Here is a 23,156-nt window from a genome sequence, read left to right as displayed (position 1 = left end):
TTCTCAGTTTGGAGGATATTCAGTATCTCCACCTCTCAACTGCATGTATGGGCAGTCTATAACTTGCTACTCAATATCTCTGTAAACCTAAAACTGCTCTAAAAAATAGCCTATTAAAAATGTCATGGGCTATTAAAAAACCCCACTATGAGATTGCATGTGTTTATTCATTTCTTTCCAGCTGAAGTTGAGGGCACAGCCAGTAATTAAAACATGATTTACATTAAGTTAAAGGATAAAGTTGCATTTTGAAACCAGCTGCCATTACTTGTATTATTTATTCATAGGGTACTGTGTAATTGCAGATTTATGCTGAATAAAGACAAATGTGTTCTCTTTATTGAAGAACTTACAGTCCAAAGATAGAAAGGAATTTAGGAGCAACTTTAATTTTTCAGGATCATCAAAAGCAGCATTCTAATGGAGGACGGTAAATTCAAAAGACACTTGTGTGGATAAGAGTTTTTATCCAACATGCATATTTATGGTTCTTGTCCCTAATAGCACATTGAGAAGAATCAGACTGTCCTCAGTTTGGCCATAGTGTTGGTCTCTATGTATTTCTAAACTTGGCAAATGATTGTGGATGCATATTTCATAAATCTAATAAGATGAAATAAATGACGTTAAATTATACTCTCAATGCTTAATTGTTCACATATGGAAAGGAGGAATCTCTTGAATTTCCCTGAACCACTATTAACCATTCAGAAGTGTTCACCTCTGTGTAAAAGGTACTCTGCTTAACAAATTCAGAAACAGCAGCATTATACAATTGGAGAGTTCTTTTTTTTCCTGGACATTTGAATTTGTCTTACCTGTTCCCATAACTAGTTCTTGGTTTGCTTTAGTTTTGCGGTTGATGGATTTGTTTTGTTTGGGCCATGTGAACATTTTCACCGAACTTGAAGCTTAATTTGTGAAATAAACCTACTGTCCTCTCGAAGATTTTCATGTTGTAACTTTCCTATTAGAGAAAACAGTTTGACATTGTAGAGGTTTAGATTAGTATGATCACACTGAGGACTATGCCCCACTGTTTTCCTTTCCCATTTCTTGTTCCAACAATACTGATCGATTCCAAAGCTCCAGCAATGTATTCCCCTCTGTGTACACATATCTTTCCTGTGCTTGTTCAACCCTCTGCCTTTTATGTGCGCCCTTTCCTAGGAACCTTACCTTTCTTGCTTCCAAAAACTTAAGCACTCCATGTGCTTCCATCCATTAGCTTACCTACACACAAGACACATACTTCAAACCCTACTGTTAATTCATGGTGCCTCAATGCAACTTGGGCTTCCCTGGCGGCTCAGCTGGTAAAGAATCCGCCTGCAATGCGGGAGACCCTGCTTTGATTCCTGGATCAGGATTATCCCCTGGAGAAGGAACAGGCTACCCACTCCAGTATTCTTGGGCTTTCCTGGTGGCTCAACTGGTAAAGAATCTGCCTGTAGTGTGGGAGACTTGGGTTCGATCCCTGGGTTGGGAAGATCCCCTGGAGAAGGGAAAGGTTACCCACTCCAGTATTCTTGCCTGGAGAATCCCAGGGACAGAGGAGCCTGGTGGGCTGCCATCTATGGGGCCGCACAGAGTCAGACACAACTGACGCGACTTAGCAGCAGCAGCATAGTCCATGGGGTCCCAAAGAGTTGGATGCAACTTTCACTTTTACACTGCAACTTATTTTTATTTCTTTTTCTCAATCTGTCCCCCTCTGAGTGATTGCTCTTCCTATCTGCTTTGATGCTATATTCTATTCACTTCTGTATTCCCAGGCACCTACGCATTTTCTGGTCCATAGGAATTGCTTAAGAAATGTTGAATGAATTTAATTAAATTATACATATTACTCCATCAGCAGCAGCAAGTAGTGTTTTATCTGAAATTCAGAATATGTTTGTTTACTGCTTAAACATCAAAAGTTAACTTAGCTAACATCCTAACCATGCATTTCCCACTTCCTCGGCATCCCGGTACCCTTCTTACTTAAATAAGAAGCTGTTTTATTCTTGCAGTTTCTGCTAGTTGCAAAGGCACTGTGATCAAGCTGCATTAATGCAAGCAGGATTTCCCGAGACATCAATAAACTCGAAAGGCTCCCGGTGGGCCACTTGTAGTGTCAATAAAGATTCATAATTACTTGCTCCTTTGAGCTTTTTAGATCCAACTTCCTTTCACTCGGCTGTGAATAGGAGGCTGGAGACCTGAGTGGTTCTTAACTTTCTACATCTTAGGCAAAGAATGGCAAACATCACCAGGGATCCCGAGTTTTTAAGCAAAGGTGTTGGCTGTTATCCTTGTTATTTTACACTGTCAAGGGACTAGAAACTTTGCCACTATTGCTCCCCTCCAGCAGAAGTTTGGCAGTGAACCTCACCATTTCTAGGTTCAGGGAGGTGGAAGCCCTAGGGACCAAGAGTGGATGACAGCTGGAGCCACTGCTCAACCTGAAGCAACAAGAAATTGAATTGAGAGAGGCTCTGGGGGAAGGGCTAGAAGCAGAGAGTCTGGGTCCTGCTCAGATAGATGGGGGGAAATTCTGGCTTCCAGGCACTGTCTCACTTTAGGACTGGCTCCCCACGCACCTCCACCATACCTACACCACACAAAAACCAAACCAAGGCAAACTAGTTGCAAGCTCCTCTCTGGATGAGACTGGGGACCCAAAACTTGGAGAGGGACTCTAACTGAAGACTAGAATCTAGAAAGGAAAAAGTGCTCCCGCCAAACAGTACCGTAGAAGTCAAACAAACAAACAGTAGAGGGAAAGAGGGTGAAAGTCAGGCTAAATACAAATTACTAAGACTTTGAGACAAAAGCTTGCTGTTCTTCCTTTTCTCCCTTCCCTTCTTCCTCCCATCCTTCCTTCATTTCTTCTCTCCTCGCTTCTTTCTTCTGGGTATGTGCCTGTGTGTATCCGTGCGTGTGTGTGTGTGTGTGTGTGTAAGTCTACTTGCGTTTTAAATAGAGATTCTGCTTTTCTCAGACTCTGATCTCTCCGCAGGAAAGTTAAAGTGGTATTGGAGTTTCCTTGACTTCTGCGTGAGGAGTTTTCAAATGGCAGCGATCGACCCTCCTAAATATCCAAGTCCCCGACGACACCTCTGCCATCACTGGTCCCTTGCCAGATTCTGAGCTGGGCTGGTCATCCACCACTCACCCGGAGTGGGAGATCCGCTCGCCCGCGGTGTGTTTATCCGTTCGGGATGGAGCGGAGCCCGGCATATCAAACGTCCTCCACCCCTCTCCGTCTCCCTCCCCCCATTCACTCCCCTCGGGAGGGCGTGCGTTTGGCTTGTGTGCGCGCGCGAGGGTGTATATTTAGCCAAGACTCCTGGAAGCGGCTAGCCCTCTTGCTAGCCACCCCCAGCTCTCAGATCGCGTCTCCGATCTGTGTCCCCAGCCGCCGGGTCCTCTCCACGCGGAAGCGGACAAGACTATCTAGGTGCGTCCTGGTCCCCAGATCGAGCTCAAGCTTTGCTGTCCCTAGAGGACGAGCTGACTTCTTCCTCGGGCGCCGCTCTCTTCCCACGGTGTGCGAGTACTGGTGCGTGTGTGTGTGTGTGTGTGTGTGTGTGTGCGTGCGAGCGCGATTGTGTATGTACACAACTGAGCTCGCGAGCTTCCTCTCTACGCACCGCGCAGGCAATGCCGGCGACGTTACTCTGCAAGCAGCAGCCGGCGACCGAAGGCAACAGCAGCCTCCGCCCCCTCGGCGCCGTGATTGGCTGGCTTTGCTCATCATTTCCATGCTAGCAAAAAGGGAAGGGCCAGTGACGCCCCCGAACCCCGCTGCAGAAGCGGCCGCCACCTCCAATGCACAAGGTGTCTCTCCTGCAAAGGAACCGAAGCCCCAGGGAGGAGGCGCTGCACCGACCCGGGCAGAGCTGGAGGGAACCGCTCGAGAGAGCGCCCTGCACAGCGCACGGGGACCAGCCGGAGCTCGGCCGCAGAGGACCCTCGAGACCTGCTGGAGAGATCCCGGCTCCACGGTCTCCTCGGCTTTTACAGATCGTCCCCCCCAGCCCCGCGACTACCTCTCCCCCGAACGGAATCTTTCTATGAAGAGGAGGTGAGGGAGCTGGGGCCACCAGGAGTTTCCCGGGCACCCAAGATGCGCTCCATCAGGAAGAGGTGGACGATCTGCACGATCAGTCTGCTCCTGATCTTTTATAAGACAAAAGAGATGGCACGGACCGAAGAGCACCAGGAGACGCAACTCATCGGGTAAATGCAAAGCTTCATTTTAGGATCTGACAAAAAGTCCAGCCATGAATGAGATGTGAATAGAAGCGATCGGGTGAGGGTTGGGGTCGTGTTGGCGGTGGGATCCGCCTGTGAGCGCTCAGTCTGGTGAAGTAAATAACAAAGGATGTTGTTGAGGTGTGTGATTTCTCCACGGCGGGTTCTCAGTAGGAGTTCAACTTGCCCTGCGCGGTGATAGTGACAGTTGCCTTGGTGCCAGGGCTCACAAGCCAAAGGAGAAGTCCCCGCAGAGTGTCAACAAAGAACGGGCACCCTTGCCCTTTTAGTCCCAGGGCAGAAATCGGTCTAGATGTCTTTATTGCCCTTCCTTCTTTCTCTGTGCTTCTCTAAAGGGAGGTACCACCAGAAGCTGGCTTCCTGAAAGGCTGAAGTTAAAGCCCAGAAAGTAGGAAATGCGTCTCCTCTTTTTCCTTTACAATTGTTGTGTGTGTGTGTGTGTGTTTTTTTTTTTTGGCGTCTAGTAGATCTGTGTATCATCATTTGAATTAGAAACTCCAGGTCAACCAGTGATACTTCCTTCTTTGCTGTCCGTGGGTCAAATGCATGGGTGTCATGGTTACAGTTTTGGAAACTGGGTTCTACTTCACACAGACTAGATTTCTGCTTTTTCTTTAGTTTGTCTAGATGAGTTCAGAATCTTCCTCCACCCTAGTCAGTTCTCTAAATATCACACTTCCTTCCTCCCTCCCCCCGGCCTCTGTGACTTTGAAGTTTACCCAGGAGGTGGTTGCAACTTTGTGTTGCTTACATAGGTTGGAAGCGTTCTTTTTTTTTTTTTTCTGAGGATGTGACCCCTGGTTGTCAACTCTGCTCAAAGTCCTGTTTCGGAAATCCTGCCTCATCCGGAGGTGTCTGCTGTCGCTGTCGGAAACTCCGCGCTGGCAGAAATGCCAGCCTGGTTTTTCTTTTCCCTAAAGATGAGGACGAAGATAGAACCCTTGCCGTTGGGGCGGGGAGGCGGGGGCACAGGACTGCTAAAACGTGTGTGTGTGTGCGCGCGGGCGCGCACACACACACACACACACACACTAAACTTAACGCACTCCATTTCTTAATATTCCTGCTCCTCCCTAAGTAATGAGAATTTCAGTGAGCAAAACGCCGGCTTATCTGTACAGAAGACGTTGTTCTTTGATAGAAAATTAACACAGAAGTACAGTCGAAGGGGACTGGAAGAGAATGAAAAAGCCAAAGGGGAATGTGCGGGATGGTTGTTATGCCTCAGTAAATCTCCAAATGGGCTATTCGGGGAGGGGGGGGTCCCCGAACTGTGTGAGGTCCTTCACACTGGGAGGGGGTGGCTTGAACCTTCAGCCTGGCTCGATTGTCAGAGAAGGACGACTGGGGGGTGGGGGCGGGAGTGGATGGGTGGGCATCCCCGGGTAGACCTGAGGCTTTGCAGATGGACAAAGGGGTCTTTCTGAAGGTGGTGAACCGGCGCCCGTGGGGGAGAGGCTGAGACTGGGCGTGGGGGTGGGAGTCGAGGCTCTCGGTGATCTTCCCGGCTTGGTGGGCTCGGCAGACGCGCCTTGAGCCCAGACAAAGCGGCCGAATCCTCGGCCAGGACTCCGAGGGTCGGGGCCTTGGCGGTGGGCCACCCTAGGGGTGGAGAGCGGGAGGGACGGGTGGGGGGCTCCCTCGGGGGCCCCCTCCCCAGGCCTCCCTAACCCGCCGGCGGAAAGGCGGAGCGCACCCCGAGTCCTGGAATGCTCCCCCTTTCCTGGGCGACATGCCTCCTATGGCCTCTGCTGACCGGTGGGCGCAGCCCAGGGCGCCCGGGAGGAGGAGGATGGGGAGAAGGGTGAAGGTGGGGGGCGAGCAGGCGCCGGCCGGGGCCAGAGTGTCGGCCAGCCCCGCGGGGCTTCTCTCGCACCTTCTCCGGGTCGAGCCCGCCCCTCCGAGGATTCGCGGGGCGGGCGCGTCCAACAGGAAGAGGGGTGCGCGGAGCGGGGGCTCTCCTAGTCCCCCTCCCCCGCCACTAGAGAGCTGCCTGCCCGGGTGGAGGAAGCAGCCTCTATTGCAGGAATCAGGCCCCCTTTACAAATAAAATAATAACTTTTACTGCTCCAGTCGGCCCCCGCGCGCCTCCTCCCTAATTAAAACCCGCAATCACTGCCACGCGGGGCGGCGCGCGCCGCGCGGGTCGCTGAGACCTGGGAGTTGGCGCTGCCCGGGGTCCCGGGGGGGACGCACCGGGACGACAGCTGGTCCTCCCCACCCCACCGTCGCCCCAGCGCTTTCCCCTCGGCTGAAACGTGCCCCTGAAAAGCTGGGGATAGCAGTTGGTGATTTCTGGTGGAGGGGTTGACTCATCCCTAACAACGGTTCTTCTCATTGACTCTCTTTCTGCCCAAGCCACGTGGAGGGAGGGCTGGTCTCTTTGGAGATGAGTAACCCAGCGTGGCGGTTTGGCCGCCGGAACCCAAGCCAGTTCATTGCCCGAGAGGTAAACAGGAGTCTCTGACCTTCGGGCGCGCCGCTGCGTACCTTATGAGTGGGTCACAGATTCGGTGAAGGGCAATTCCACAGCCCTTGGATCTTAGAACATCCTTCTGGATTCGAATTTAGCGTCCCTGCTTCCATTTGGCAACAGACAGGTAGTTTCTTTCTTTATTACACCTCCCCGCCTTTTAACCCTGGACGTCCCACCTAGAGTCGCTGTGACCTGGTTCTTCTTATATCCAGGATGGAGCAGTCATTCCACACAGAAGGAAAAGCAGGCAACAGCCGCTCGAATATCCCACACCAAGCATCCACATTCACACATCTCCAGAGGAATTCCAGCAGCATGTTTGTCATAAGTAATGATTGAAGAATAGGTCGAGTAATTATTGGATGTTCAGAATTGTTTCTTTCAAAGCTAGCCTATTAATTGCCTGATGTGTTGGCTAGTTAATAAAGTTTAACTGAAAGGGCGTTTAGGGGTATAAAGGGGTCTGTTCTTAACTGATATTTTTACTTAATGAGGGAAAATGGCATTTGCCTCTCAGCTGGCATATTCTTTTACTGACTCTGTTCTTTGGATATAATTAGAAATATGCTAACTTAAAGGTCCTACAGATGAAATTATGTGGGTGTACTCATTTAATGAAATAATGCATTTGGGAAAGTAACAAACTTAATACCAAATAGACATTTGCTTTGTTACTCCTTAAAACTTGCCACATACTTAACTTACTTTTCTTATTATCTAGAGAGCTCCTTTTTCACTTGACTGTGCACTTCAGGTTGTCTCACTAGATTATCTCCAGCATTAGTTCTGAAACTTGTGATAGAATTGACAGTGAAGATAAGCATTCATACTAAGAGTATTTTGTCATTGTCAGAAGTGTTCATTCCAGTTTGTTCTAGGGTAGAACACACTCTGGTAACTTAGGAAACCAGAATCTGCATGTTACTTCGTATGTTATATCTGGAATTCTACTAAAAGCCATATGCTGTGAGTAAAGGTAGCACATCTCCTTGTTTTTTAGTTGTTTTACACTTGGTAATGAAAACACAAAATTGCCTGCTATTTCTGTTGAGGCTTAGTTTGATGCAAGTTCTTTTTGCGTAAATAACTTACATTTTCATTTTAAATAGGAAGTTTAACCTAAGAGAACACATTCCAAAGCCAAGTCAAGAAGAGTTTACAGTGAGGTGGGATACAGGGCTTTTGGGTACCTAATTTCATGAAACTGAGTTAATCCTGCATGTTAGGTACTGCAGAATTAATAGAATAAATGATAGTGATGCCTGGCAACTCATATGTCAAAGAGAAAAATATTTGTAAAGTCTAGTTACATAACTACTGACTACCTTATGTCCCTGGTATTACATAGATGACCATCTAAGTGGGTTTTTTAGCTGCGTATAAGCAGGAATACTTTATATGTTGCTTTATTTCTTTTATATGGTGTGTAATTATCCCTTTAGAAGTACATGTTGAATCTTCCTGTATATAGCCCATGCAAGAAATGTTTTCAGTGCAGCTGTTTGGATCTGGGATGAGAAGCTAGAAGGGGGTGGCAACATCCTTCATGCCTTGCATTCACAGGAAGGAAAAGGCTTGTTCAAGACCATGTACTACCAAGGTCACAAGTGAAAAACCCCCTGGGACTCATTTAACTTGATACAAAGATGTTTGCTCCTGAGCCTCAGATTGCTGGAAGCCTGGCCTTCTCACACATGAGTTCCACTAATTTCAAGGAGAAGTGTGACTAGTTGTAGATACTTTCATTCAAAATACTTTCCACTAATGAAAGTCTGAAGTTTGGCTGATCACCAGTATAGTGAAAACAAAACAATTCAAAGAGCAGAGTAATGTGGCAGCATTTCATTAGTGTGTTAATAAAACTGATTTAAACTTTTAAAGCACTTCTTTAAATCTTTGCAGTTCTGAAAAGGCTCCATATGATATCGTAGCAATCCTTCTGCTTTATAAAAATGTATCTTTATCTACCTGTCAGTAAAGCAATCTTCCACAGGTATTTAAAATGCCAGCTTACTTCTATAAAAGTTTATTGGTGGCAAAAATAATTATTTTAATTGCTGCAATCTGTGTTTAGAAAAAGATGAATTGACAGGCCAATTATTAACAAGATGAAGATTGGGAAGATACTGACCCCTAGAAATGGTGAGTTTGTGTCCATAACCTTGGAAGCACATCTCCAAAAGTATAATGGTTAACCCTGTACATCCACGTTTTCATTCATATGTAGTTATCATGGTTAGACATGTAATATAAAAATTGACTCTGGGCCACTGAGTAGTAATTGCACCCTGTTTCCTTACATCCTAAATGATCTCTATAAAATGACTATTATTAGCCATGCTTAGGCATGCGAGTGTATCGTTTTCATCAGTAGAACAGTTTAAAATATTAATTTTTATAGAGTTCTAAATTTCACAGGGAGTAGTTGAATTTGATGTTTGAGTTGCTTCAAATTGGAACTACATGTTTCAAAAAGAATGCAAACCAAAATACCAAACTATAAGCCTCCAATTACAGAATTCATCTAGCAGCTGTTGCACAGGCAGTGTTTCCATTGATAGTAGGGGAGGATTGCCTACATAATAAACACAGATTTAGACTTTGTGACTGAGCAAATAGCCATGCTGCTTTTTAACTATGTTCTTGAGATTCTAAAAATAAACAAGAGGTGACCTGTAAAGAAATACAGATTTGAAAGGGCTAGGCCATAGACAGGTGGCTTTTTTTTATTCTGTGAGTCTGGGTTTACATCAATAAAATGCCAAGAAATAGTCTACTGAACAATGAACAGGTTCAACTATAAAGGCCCTAAGGGCCTAAATGCCATCATAGGGTATCTGCCACTTACAGTTAGTACCCCTGCTGTTAGCATGCCTCATGATATACTTGCCCCATGCTGTTGATTGGTGGGGATAGCACAGTTGTTTTTTTGATATAACCGAAAATACCAGTAATAATAGCTACTAATTGAGTATTCCCCCAACTGCAATCTCTTATCTCCCCACCCCAAACAACTATCAGGAAAGCACCTCACTGTTGACATTTTTTGAGACCAATGTAATTTCAGAATTAACACTTCAGTTGTTTTATAAATTACTTTCACATGCAGAGTCCCATTTAATCCTCACAAAGTCAAAGCATATTAGTTAATATTTTTGCAGTTTTCAAGGTAAGGTTAAAGCCACCTCATCACAGAGGAAGAGATGGTTGGATGGCATCACCGACTGGATGGACATGAGTTTGAGTAAACTCCGGGAGTTGGTGATGGACAGGAGGGCTGGCGTGCTGCGGTCCTTGGGGTCGCCAAGAGTCAGACACGACTGAGTGACTGAACTGAACTGAACTGAACTGAACTGAAAGCCACAGTGGCCTGGAAAAAGAATAGGGTCAAAGGACTTAGGCGCTAGCGAGTGACAGAGTCACAAACATGCCCAGATCACTGATAGCTAGCGGCTTCTTACTCCAAAACAAAAGCTCTTTCCGTCATGTCCCATGTCTTCTGTGAAAATAAAATTACTATCTTAGGAGTCACAGTTACACAGATGCAGGAGAACTGGCCAAACATCCTGTCCCTATTGTTACACACAGCAGGGAGGGAGGGATTAAAGGGGAGCAGAACTTTGATGGGAATTTTTTCCTCTAAGTACCACAAAGGTCTTTTCTTTATATGAAAACAGTTTTATTTAAAAATAGTAAGTGAAATAATAAGTGTAAATGATTGCCTGATAAAGTCATATTCACCTAACCTTGATAATACCTTTCATCATGCTTATACTTCTTCTTCTAACATATAGAAAATGCTGTATCTGTAAGTTGTCACCAGTAATCTAAATCAGGTATTATGATATTATACAAAACGTTTCTTATTTTTACAAAGCTTTTATTGTGTTCTGTTCCAGAGATGGTGAGCTGTGTTTGAGTCGATCCCTTGTCAATAGTTCGGATAAAATCATTCGAAAGGGTGGTTCTTCAATCTTCCAGCATTCTGTAGAAGGTTGGAAAATCAATTCCTCTTTGGTCCTAGAAATAAGGTGAGTTTCTTTAATAAGGCATAATAAATTGCACATCATGTTCAAGAATACATTGGACTTGGCAAACTTACAGTGAATGCCTGATTTATAGTTTAAGTCTGAATACTTCAGTACGAGTGAGCCAGTGCTTAATGTTGCTCACTGAAAGATGTGAAATCATAAAACTGAAATTACTATACAGTCAGAAATATAAGAATGAATATGTGAGTTTTTAACATACTGTCTTTATACTAATGAAATAAGACATTCAGCAGAACCTTAATATTTGACATGCTTTTATCTGGATGGACAGATATTTTGAGAATTATCTTTAACTTCTCTAAAGTCTTCAATAATCTTGTGTTTTTTCGTACTGGATACAAGTAGAGCCTATTCAACTGCTATTTTTGCCAACAGATATAAATAAATTTTACTTATTCTATGAGTACTTATTCAATAATTATATCCTAAACAGGTAAAAATTAACAAATAGATTTGTAGAATAGAGGTTTATTCTTTGTAAGATTCTGGCATTTTCACTTAGATAAGCTCTTGAAATCAAATACAGCGCCTATCTATATTCATTATATCTTGTTTTCTTCAGTTATAATTCTATAACAAGAAAGTTAGGGCCTTCCTAATTATAGAGGAAACAAATCATTTTCACTATAGTTACATTGCTGTGTTGGTTGGCCTGTTTAAATCAGAACATTTAAGTAAATCGGAACTCTTTAAAAGTTCAAGAGAACAACCATCCCTTACATAATAAGACACTGCATTTTTCTAGCATTGGTAAAATGCTAATTACTCAATGATTGGATATTAACATACAGATTTTGTAAGCATGGTTTAGTGGTTAGGAGGGTAAGCTGGCTGATCTCTTTGGGTTTCTATCTCCCTTCTTGCCTCCCATCTATATATAATGTAGACTAAGCCACTTGAAGGAAGAGTCTATACCCTCATCGTCAGTGTATGCATAGAAATTCTTAGCATGCATTGCATCAAAGACACTCACCACATGTTAAAATATAATTGAAAGAGTGGCTGGAAATTAAAAAGAGAAGGGTGCCATGGAAATTCAGGAATTGGTAGCCCTCTTTGTTTTAAAACTTTCGGTGTGACTGGAGTGGAAACAGGAATCAAACCATGGCAATGTCAAGTGGTATATGTTTGGTTGTTTTTATTTGAGGGTGAACTTTGTATATTTGAAGGCAGAGTACAAGAACAAGGAGATGAGTAGCATCTGACTGATGTAGGACAACTCTGACGGTTTATAAATCGATGTCTTCTGGGTAGAATATGTGCAGCATTCAGTGTTTATTTCCAGTGGGTAAAAAGAAACTTCAAACAGTTCTAATAAATTAGCAGATTCCCTATAAAAGCACAGATTTCCATATTCTCTTGAGAGATTGAAAAGTGTGACAACTCTGGACCTGTATTCCTCCTAAGACCTCCTTGGCTGAAACCAACACTAACCATGGTATCTCCAGCTGGACAGGTTTATACCTTGGCTCTGTTTTCTCATGATACCTGCCTAGTGTCTTCCTTACTGTCTCATACTCCTATGCCCACATTTAAATTTAGAAACCCTGTAAGAGATGAGATAATTATGAAGGAAAAGCTACAGGGGCCATGAGTACAGTGTGTTTGAGTTTAGAATGGAGTAAGGATTTAATATTTCTTAGAAGTAGATCAGAGAGAGAGAGATGTGGGTGATTAAGAAGAAAATATATGATCTACAAGAATGGCTAGAAAGAAAACTTTTAAGTTTGAATGATTTGGCGAGAAAGGTGTCAATTATGTAAGGTTCTGTAGATCAGGTAAAGGAAAGTAATGGAAGAAAATAAACTAAAATCAGAAATTGAAATAATATAATTATTATATCTAATAATTAATGTAATGAATATATCTAGCCATGCTGAAGAATATATCAGGTAAAGTGTAATAAATAAATTAAATACATAATTAACAATAGTTTAATCAATAAATCTGGCCATGCTTTCTTAGTATCTGTGAAAATGAATACTACATAGGGGCATGAGGCTCCATCTATTGCTGCTTTTAAGATATTCAAGTTAAAAGTATTTAACATAAGTTGACCCAAGCAATTTATTTATACAACTTTACAAATTAATAAGAGTTGCATTCATATCTTTGAGAGTGGTTTATTTTCAATTATAATAGCTCATAATGTGAATGAAATGTTAATGCTCTTTTCATGTGGTTCTCCTTAACAGGTCAAGAAGTAAGCAATTAAACAGTGAGCAAATATTGAATAAGACATACAAAGTTGTCACTTCCTTTCAAGGAAATAATAATTTATAAAAGCATTACTGCTCAATATACGGTTTATAAAAATTGTAGAATTTCCTATCATAGTAGTGACTAGTAAGTATCAATTTGATACCTACTATAAAAAATATAGAATATAAAATAGCTAGTTAGTGGCTTAACTTTCTAAGTCCAACCTAAAACTAATCTTAAAGTATTTTGGTTATTTTCCTTTGTTTTTCCCCACATCTATAGCATTTATGAAGGACCACATTAAATTTGTGTCTGTGAGTGGGTGTGGGCATATTTTACAAGTGTTTTCAAAATTCTCCTTTGGAGTTTTTGATTAAGACATTACAACTAATCAATTTTGATCTTACATGATTGAACAGTGCTTACAAATCTTTGTCATTTTTGAAATCTCATTAAACTTATAATGCTCTTGTGACATTCCTAATAAATTATTTATCTGTTTGCATTAAAATGTGAAACAGTCACTGAAGATAAATTGTTTTCCCCTACTTTTGTAGACATGATTTTCTTTCTTATTACTAATTCTTCCAGCCCTATATACACTCTGCTGCTTTCAAATGCACATCAAGAAAGGATTCATATATATTCACCAAACAACTGTACCTCTGGGGAGTTATCTGAGAGAGATGGTTTCATATATGAGTTCATTGTACTTTGAAAACTCATCGAGATTTAGGGAAGTTTATGCATCCCACAGCTAACTTCACAATTAAACTAATTAGCTTGGTTAAAGGCTTGATTTTATTGTTAGTAGCTCGTTCTGTATATTGTAAGCTAAGAAATGACACGTTTAAGATGCATCAGATGTTGTGAGTGTATCTGTGAACACTGTACTGAGGAATTATCTAGTCATGTCCAACATTTGTGACGACATTTTTTTTTCATCTTTGGGTTGTTTCTCTTTGTTCCCTCATGTTTCATATGTGAATAGAAATCTAAAGAATTACAATCCCAGATATAAATGTACGGAAATGTATGAGCTCAGCTACTGCTCATCAGGACCAGAATAAGCACATCATGATTAGTCAGCAAATATGTCTTCAACTTTTAGTGTCATTACATATCAAAGTTCTTCAATGGATAAAGTTTGTAGGTTGACTAACCATAGCGGCAAATTTGTATGTGCTTCGGCTGTCAAAAGTAATTTGCTGTTGCATGCATTGATTCACTTTAGAAGAAGGTCCACGTACCGTTCTACTTGTTCAGTAAGTGACCATTTGGGGTCACACAGCCTGTTAGTCCCCCGGTCACTCTCCAAAGCCAGGCCTCTCTGACTGTGGAACCAGAGCCTCTTATTATGAGATAAATTTTTTGGAAGGCTCAAGTTTAATACTAAAAGTGCATACTATTAAAACGCATGAACTATGTCAAGTTCACAAGGTGGAGTTTTTTGCTCTAAAATAATAAAATATAACAGTATTCATCCAGTATTACCAAATGCTGAACCAAATATCAAATGACTACCTGAAGTGTAAATTAAACTAAAAAGGGCTTTTCTTCAAGGTTTTTTGAGACAGTTTTGCTTTTTCATTTGGTTGTGTTCAGAATTTTTTTTTTTAACACTAACTAGAATCTCTTTCCTAGAACAGCTAGAACCCTAAGCTCAGAAGCCCCAACAAGCTATAGGTTATGTTTTTTGTTTGTTTGTTTCAGAGCTTTAAGGTGCGTTGCTTTGCAGAGTTAATTTTTGAGACAAAGTTTGTGTTCTCTCTGCTTTTTGTAGGTATAATGAAACACTTGGCATTTCTTAAACTTTTTTTTTTTTCAGTGAGAACAATTGAATTGATTCAGTGATTTTTGTCTAGAGTCAAAAGTTTGCAAAAACTGATTCCTAATATATGTGTATCACTAACTAATTCGTTTCTCAAGGTGTGATGCATTCCAGCTGTAAGATTTGCTTCACAATACTTACTGATGAAGTCAACAATGTCATTTAGATTAAATTTTAGCTGCCGTAGCACATGTGCTTGCTGTTGACAGGAAACCTACAGAGAAGAAAGAGTGGCAGCTGGTGATAGGTTAGCTATATTTAACATTTCACAGGTGAAAACAATGTTTAGTAAATTAATTCTCCAGGACTCTGCAGCTGCTATTTCAAGTGGTGGTGGGTGACGTTGAAAGGGAAGTTGTAGTTGAAAATTCAGTTGAAAAGTTTCTGTATTGAATCTATTCCTGTCAGTTTCACAGTCTAAATCAGTCTTTCAGTTTAAGCCAACATTGCCTAACAAAATATTATCTTTATGACTAACTTTTTAGCCTTACCAAAAGTGAAAAATATTTTCTGATTCTGTCAGTTTATCATTAAGACAGTTGCTGAATTCAGGTGTTTGCCTTTGGAGTAGGGTTTCAGAAGTTACATTAGGCTTACAAAATAACAGTTAAAGACCGGTAAGGAATCCTTCGGGCTTCCCTGGTGGCTCAGATGAAATCCTTCTGTTGTGTTGTTCTTTGAAGTCACACACAGACAACACAATTCTCTGCCTTAAATAACTTGGTCACATATTAGGAAAGCTTACGCTGGTACAGCCTGCATATTCAATATTAGCTTTTGTTGATTCATGCTTCCAAGTCCAGAAATTGGAGTTTACTATCTCTTTCTGAAGTAATTGTTTTTAACCAGCTGTTTTCATTCATGTCAATTTTATCTTTTGATCAAAGCATGTATATTCCCCTTGATAATACTTAACATGTTGTTTCAGTTCAACGTAAGTACACGAGTTTTTCAGGCTTCCATTGACGTTCAGTTAATTATATTTAAGCACTAGTTTTCTTCTTTCTGGGGCTTCCCCAGTGGCTCAGCAGTAAACAATCTGCCTGAAATGCAGGAGATGTGTGTGCGATCCCTGGGTTGGGAATATCCCCTGGAAGAGGAAATGGCAACCAGCTCCAGTATTTCTTGCAGGAAAATCCCATGGACAGAGGAGGCTCATGGGCTACAGTCCTTGGGGTTGCGAAGAGTTGGACATGACTAAGCACCCACTCGCTTTCTTTTTTCTGGTTTTTTCTTCAGTAGATTTATAGTCTGAACAACAATTAAACTTAGCAAATCCATGGTACATTAAATCTATAATCTAAAAAATACTTACAGCCTACTGGGGAGGTAAAAAAACCCCGAACTTTACTGTTTCCAAACAAATATCAAGCATTTTCATCAATATTCTCACTCAGAGTAATTATTTTCAGTCTTTACTGCACCCTACACCAGGAATTTTAGCTCAGATAATTTTCCAAGCATAGGTCTAAGCCCATAGGAATGAAAAGTTTGGTTCAGTGTAGAAAAGAGAATAAGCTAGAGACATTCAAGGTCCACCTCCCCATTTCAGTTTAAAAAAGGAAATTCTATGGCAACAATTGTTCCAAGTTTTATCTAAGAAGCTTACATTTTTATATTTCAATTAGTCTGTGTGAATTGGTGGTTTGTATTCTGTTTTGTAAAGTACTTTTACTACTTTTACTGCTTCTATTTAAAATAAAAAACACTGCTGAGCCTGTAAGACAGCATTGGAATAATACATACAATAATACCGTCTGTACTTAATACTTATTTATCACATTAAGCATTATTTTTTCCTGAACTCTTAGAGTCCACTTTTTAAATATCAGTTTTCCCTAAGAATGAATGAATTGAAGTGTTCTCTTATAGAAACTAAGAGATTTAGAGACCTGTGTTGGAAAATATTTTTTGCTGCTAACTTTTTATAACACAGCAAAAATACTGTGATTGGAAAGTCCCTCTTGCCATCGGTTGACAAGCATTTAAATGTTAACGTTATGAGTAAGGGGATTTTCCCTTTTGGAGTTCCAAGCTGAAGAGTCCTCTTGCAAAGCTGGACCTGTAATCTATTCACCTTAGGCTTGCAAACATACCACAACTCCCGAGTTACATCTTCAAATACCTACAGCACCTCCTTTAAATTATGTTCACAGGAAAATGATAAACATCATCTAGTTTGTCAATTCGACCACATCCGTGCAGTCTTTAAAGTCAAGCTTGTCATTTTCACAGGAAATGAACAAAAAAATTGTTAAAATACAGGTATCAGGCATTACTTAATTTTTTCACCAGACAAGTAAGTGGGAGTTAATATGTACAAAAGTTGATTGCTACTCTTGGCGCTAGTTAACTTTTATGAAGAATCACATGTGCTTAACATAATGAAAAGCTTCTCAATTTTCTGCAATTCATATGCTCCATGGTTGCTGATTTCACCAGCGATTCTCTTCTGATGTAGTCTGTATTTTGTTAAGATGACTATTATGATGCCTTATAATGTTTGTTAATTTTAAAATTTCATTTGTAGGGCATTTATATACATTTTCCTGTACAAATTTTACATCTTATGAACCTGCTAATCCAAATACTTGATAAAAATTTTTTAAAAAATGTTCTTTTTTTTCCAGAGCTGATGGGCATATTCCTTGTGTATCAAATCTGGACAAATAAAATATTCAGTGATCTGGTTTCCTAATTAGATCACACATTCAAGTGGGATGTAGTTAAAGCAAACCAAAATAAAACCAAAGGATTCAGATTTTTTCAGGGTATAGGCCCAGTAGTGGGACTGCTGAGTCATATTATAGTTTTACTTTTAGGTTTTTAAGGAACCTCCATAGTGGCTGTATCAATTTACATTCTCACCAGTTTGCAAGAGGGTTTCCTTTTCTCCACACCCTCTCCAGCATTTCTTGTTTTTGATGGTTTTTTGATGATAGCCATCCTGACCAGTGTGAGGGCCATTTGTAGTGATATGGATGATCCTGGAGTCTGTCACACAGATTGACGTAAGTCAGAAAGAGAAAAACAAGTGCCATATATGAACACCTGCATATGGAATCTAGAAAAATGGTACTGATGAACCTATTGCAGGGCAGGAATAGAGAGGCAGACGTGGAGGACATACTTGTGGAGATGGTGGGGGAAGGAGAGAGCGGGATGAATTGAGAGGGTAGCATTGACATTTGTAATGTCAATTACACCTTGACTACCATGTGTAAAAGAGATCGCTGGTGGGAAGCTGCTCTGTTGTACAAGGAGCTCAGCCTGTTGCTCTGTGATGATCTAGGCAGGTGAGATGGGAGAGGTTGGAGGAAGGCTCAAGAGGGAGGGGATATATGTATACATAAAACTGATTCGTGTTGTACAGCAGACACTAAAAAGTTTGCAAAGCAATTATATTCCAATTAAGAAATAAAAGGAAAGATTGTTGTTCAGTAGCTGTCATGTCCGATTCTTTGTGACCCCATGCAACTGTAGCATACTAGGCTCCCCTGTTCTCTGCTAGCTCTCAGAGTTTGCTCAAATTCATAACCATTGAGTCAGTGATGCCATCTAACCATCTCATCCTCTGCTGCCCTCTTCTTCTGCCTTCAATCTTTCTGAGCATGAGGGTATTTTCAAATGAGCCAGCTCTTCACATCAGGTGGCCAAAGTATTGGAGCTTCAGCTTCACCAACAGTCCTTCCAATGGATATTCAGGGTTGATTTCCTTTAGGATTGACACCTTGGATCTCCTTGCTGACTCGGGACTCTCAGGAGTCTTGGCCAGCATCACACTTCAAAAGCATCAATTCTTCCGCACTCAGCCTTCTTTATAGTCCAACTCTAACATCTGTACACGACTGTTGGAAAAGTCATAGTTTCCGCTGTCTAGAGTTATCATAGCTTTCCTTCCAAGGAGAAAGTGTCTTTTAGTTTCATGGCTGCAGTCACCATCCTCAGTTATTTTGGAGCCCAAGAAAATAAAATCTGTCACTGCTTCCACTTTTCCCCTTTCTATTTGCCATGAAGTGAAGAGGCTAGATGCTATGATCTTAGTTTCTTGAATGTTCACTTTTAAGCCAGCCTTTTCACTCTCCTCTTTCACCTTCGTCAAGAGGCTCTTTAGTTCCTCTTTACTTTCTGTCATTAGAGTGGTGATAAGAAAAGATATGAGATGTTTTACATCCCTCCTTGCTAGTCATGCTTCTGGCTTATAAGTAGGATTCAGGGAATTTCCCTGTTGGTGGAGTGTTAGGAAGAGATCATATTTTTTGCTCAATAATAAAATTTACAAATAGTGATGAAGCTTAAACAGTAATATCATTAGAGGAAAATCTATCTATCATATCATGAATATTATAATAATGACATTGTTTTGTGCTTTCTGAAAATTCAAGCTTACAGTTAAGAGCACTTCAGTAAATAATATCCAACTTCCAACTCAGAAGACTGCTTTCTCAGATTACTTCTAGTGGGTCTCTGTTTGGTAACTTGAGGATCAAACAATCTTAGACTTTTGCAAGCCAGGTTCATAGACATTTCTTTGTTAATGTATAGTGAAAGTCACTCGATCGTGTCTGACTTTTTGCGACCTCATGAACTGGGGCCTCCCAGGCTCCTCTGTCCATGAGTTACTGGAGACATTTGGGAGGTCCCAATTACTGAACCCTCATACCATTTAAATCATAAAGCATTACCAGAGATACTTCCTTCTATCTCAGCTTTCAACTTGGCTGTTTCATGTCTGACTTAACCTCTTTTAGTGCCTTGATGAAAGGGGTAACCAACACAGAGCAGTTATCCAAGAGCAACAAGCTATTATATGTAGAATATGACTCTCAGGTTATTACAGACCACAGTTTTAGCAGGTGCTATTCTGCATCATGCCAGGAGTCACCAGCTTTCCAGGCAGCTGTATCTATTTTCTCATTTTCCATCATCTAACTTAGCATAAATGCATATATTTTTATGTAGCATCTCACATCTGTTAACCAGTCTCTTTAGTAGTGTGGGGAGAGGCTACGCTTCCACGGAAAGGAGATTTTAAAATACAGTGGGCCACAGGGAGCTCAGCTTGGTGCTGTGATGACCTAGAGGTGTGGAATGGGTGGGCGGGTGCAAGGGAGGTTCAAGAGGGAGGAGATATGTGTCTACTTACAGCTGATTCACGTTGTTGTATAGCGGAAGCTGCCACAACATTGTAAAGCGAGTATCCTCCGATTAAAACTTTTAAAAAATACAGTGGGCCAGTCAAACAAGTTGGAAGTTTCTTTCTTTCTCCTATAGGAATATCCTTGATCCACTCATATCCTGTTTAAGAAAACTAACTCAGATGACCCAATCCAACTATACTTGGGTTTGGAAACTTGAGAATGTTCTAGCTGAGCATCCATGTCCCCAAGTAAAACTTAGAAGGTTCGATCAGGAAAAGAGAGAAGGGAAGAAAGAACACGGGAACAGTGAGTTGTCTCTGCCATGCGAGGTCCAGGATTCTATCTGCCCATGTTTTCTTCTAGTATAGCCATCCTATTTCCAGGATTCTTGAGCTTGGAGGAAAACTTTCATAAGTATATATTGCTGTAGTTTTAACATTGCTTCAAATAACTACAGTATACATGTGATTTGGATAAATGTCAATAATTTTATTGGAACATTCAGTCCTTTAATAGAGTTAGCTAAAGTATAATTAGAAACAATTTCAGGTTTCTTCTATGCACCTTAACTAGACAATATTGAACAAAATAGGTGATTATGGATAATTAATAAAGGTTGGCAGAATGCTGTCAGGCTCAGGAAAGTTAAGTCATGGCAATAGTATTTCATTTAATAAACTAATTTTTCTGTTTGATAGATAGGGGGCCTTTTTCACTCCACAAATAGGTGTGTATAGTGTATATCTACTTACAGGATCATTGAGGAACTATGGGCAAATGATTTTTTAAAATACATTTTATTTCCTATAGTATCAACTTAATTGGTAGGTTTAATTACCAAATATGTTCCTTTATAAATGATATTACCTCATTATTGACCAGAAACGCCTTAATACATCTTTTGTTATCTGAACATTATTGACCAGAGATGTTTCAGTTTCACTTACATAACAAATTGCTTGCCATGGGCATTAATTTCTACAAAAATCCCCCGGTCAATAATGTGTCACCTGTCCTTGGATGTGTTGTCGTTAATGGGAAACTTTGCTTGTATCTCAAATATAGGAAGAACATTCTTCGTTTCCTAGATGCAGAACGAGATGTCTCCGTGGTCAAGAGCAGTTTTAAGCCTGGTGATGTCATACACTATGTGCTGGACAGACATCGGACACTAAATATTTCTCAGGATCTGCACAGCCTGCTACCTGAAGTTTCGCCGATGAAAAATCGCAGATTTAAGACCTGCGCAGTTGTTGGAAACTCTGGCATTCTGCTAGATAGTGAGTGTGGAAAAGAGATTGACAGTCACAATTTTGTCATCAGGTGAGTTTTCTTCTGTTCCTAAAATTTGTAATTTCTTCAAAGACCTTTTACTTAGGACTAGACCACTGGCAGAAATATTTAAATCTAATATTAATACTAAGAATTACTGAAAGCTAAACCTAACATTCATCTACAATATCTTTATCTGTGTAGTATCCAAATTTACTTACCCTAAAATATCAAATTAAAATTATTATATCATTGAAAGAAAAGGTGATTTTGTAGCAATAAGATTCACACCAGCTTGTTTTTTTATTTTTTTGGCCAAATGATAATTTTATTACATATAATACACAGAAAAACTATTTGCTAATAGAAGTAATTACTTATTATAATTTAATTTATATAATTGTTTATTTCTATTACTGAATAGTTTTTCTGTGTATAGTTTATACTATAATTATTCATTTCTATTAGTGAATGAATTAATTTACTTAATTGCATTTATAATCCATTTATATTCAATGAATTATTTTACTTATTCACAAAATTATGAACATTACTCTGCAATGATATAACAGATGTAACTTAATTTTACTGTTTTAATAATGATTATTTAGCATATTCCTGGAATATACTGTAGCAAATTTATATTTGATACCTTGTGCCAAATTGATTTCATCACTATTCATATGTGATATTTGTTAAAGTTAGTATATTTTGATTTTTTAGTTTTCTCATGGAATTAAACATAGCTATTTGTTTTTCATTGATGTTCAACAGATATTTGATGAATCATGTGTTTGGTTAGCTTTTGATTAACTGAAAGAAAGACAACAGTAGACTTAGGATTGTAATGATGATATAGATATTAACTAGCACTTTTTAATTCTCAGTTATTATTTTTAAATAGATTTGTTGGTTTATTTTATTTCTTCAGAAATATTTGCTAAATAAATGAAACATGTATACTGAAATATGAAATACTGCAATATAAAGATAGATAGGAAAATATGCTGATTTGCCATGTTGACAAGTAGCTTGAAGTCTTGAAGCTATGCAGGAATCCTGCTTATGTTAGTATAGATCTTGAAAAAAAAATAATTTTGAACTATGGTATTAAAAATAAATATAATAAGTATTAGTCATAAATAGGCCACAGGTTTTTTTTTATAAAACAATAATAGCCATGAAAAATCATAAGAGAACACTCAGGGAATACAATTCATAACCATGAATATTACTAGAAACATTTTGTCCAACTATCTTACTTTTCTCAGTCACATGCAGGGTTAGTGATTGATTTGACATCAGCTGACCCTTTAAAACCCTGAGCTTTTAAATTGATTGAACTGAGAGAAAAACCCTGCGAACATGTAGGTATACAAACAAAATGGTGTCCAAAGAGGAAACAAAAACGTTTGCTAAGGGAATGATGGTGGAAATGGAAGTAACGAGCTTCAGACATTGACGTCTGTATGAAGTATGGTTGGGAAGAAAAAGTAAGGCTTCTAGATTTCTGAAGAGGTTAAAATCAGAGCTCAGATCAAATGAGGAAGAAAAGATGTTAGAGTATAGCAGAAATGTCAGAAAGTAGGTAATTTGTAAAGATGATTAATACTGGAGGGATACAGGATTCGAATGTATCCTGTATCCTTATTAATAAGGGGGACCCTTATTCCTACACCTCTTTGAACTTCAGCATTGAGATCTACATAGCGCACTGGGTTCAGCCTCACCTCTAACTCTGAAATTAAGATTGTCATGTCAGCTAACACCTCAACCAGAGCACATAATTATCTCTTCTTTTTTGTGGTGAGAATAATTAAGATCTTGTATTTTAGCAACTTTGAAGTGGGTAATACGGTATTGTGACTATAGTCACTAGGTTGAATTAGATCTCTTGAACTTATGTGTTTGCTGCAGGT

The 23,156-nt window shown here is 40.2% G+C and overlaps 1 protein-coding gene across 2 annotated transcripts in view; it reads left to right on the top strand.

The window, feature by feature from the left end:
- The first annotated feature begins 3,791 nt into the window (after positions 1-3,791).
- Positions 3,792-23,156, top strand: part of ST8SIA4 (ST8 alpha-N-acetyl-neuraminide alpha-2,8-sialyltransferase 4) — a 99,815-nt gene continuing 80,450 nt past the window's right edge. Inside the window, exons 1-3 of one of the 2 annotated variants that reach the window (XM_081498867.1) lie at positions 3,792-4,227; positions 10,639-10,770; positions 21,031-21,288. In XM_081498867.1, coding sequence (XP_081354993.1) covers positions 4,115-4,227; positions 10,639-10,770; positions 21,031-21,288 — 503 coding nt within the window. In that variant the 5' untranslated portion in view covers positions 3,792-4,114. Of the gene's footprint in view, positions 4,228-7,667; positions 7,706-10,638; positions 10,771-21,030; positions 21,289-23,156 lie in introns of those variants that run through there. The other variant, XM_081498868.1, reaches the window with a different exon arrangement.

This window comes from Giraffa tippelskirchi, chromosome 6 (genome assembly GCF_054371585.1).
Source record: "Giraffa tippelskirchi isolate mGirTip1 chromosome 6, T2T-mGirTip1v1.2.pri, whole genome shotgun sequence".
In the NCBI taxonomy this organism is placed as follows: domain Eukaryota; kingdom Metazoa; phylum Chordata; class Mammalia; order Artiodactyla; family Giraffidae; genus Giraffa; species Giraffa tippelskirchi.
Note: the sequence above shows the minus strand (reverse complement) of the source record. Positions and strands in the feature narration are given on the sequence as shown.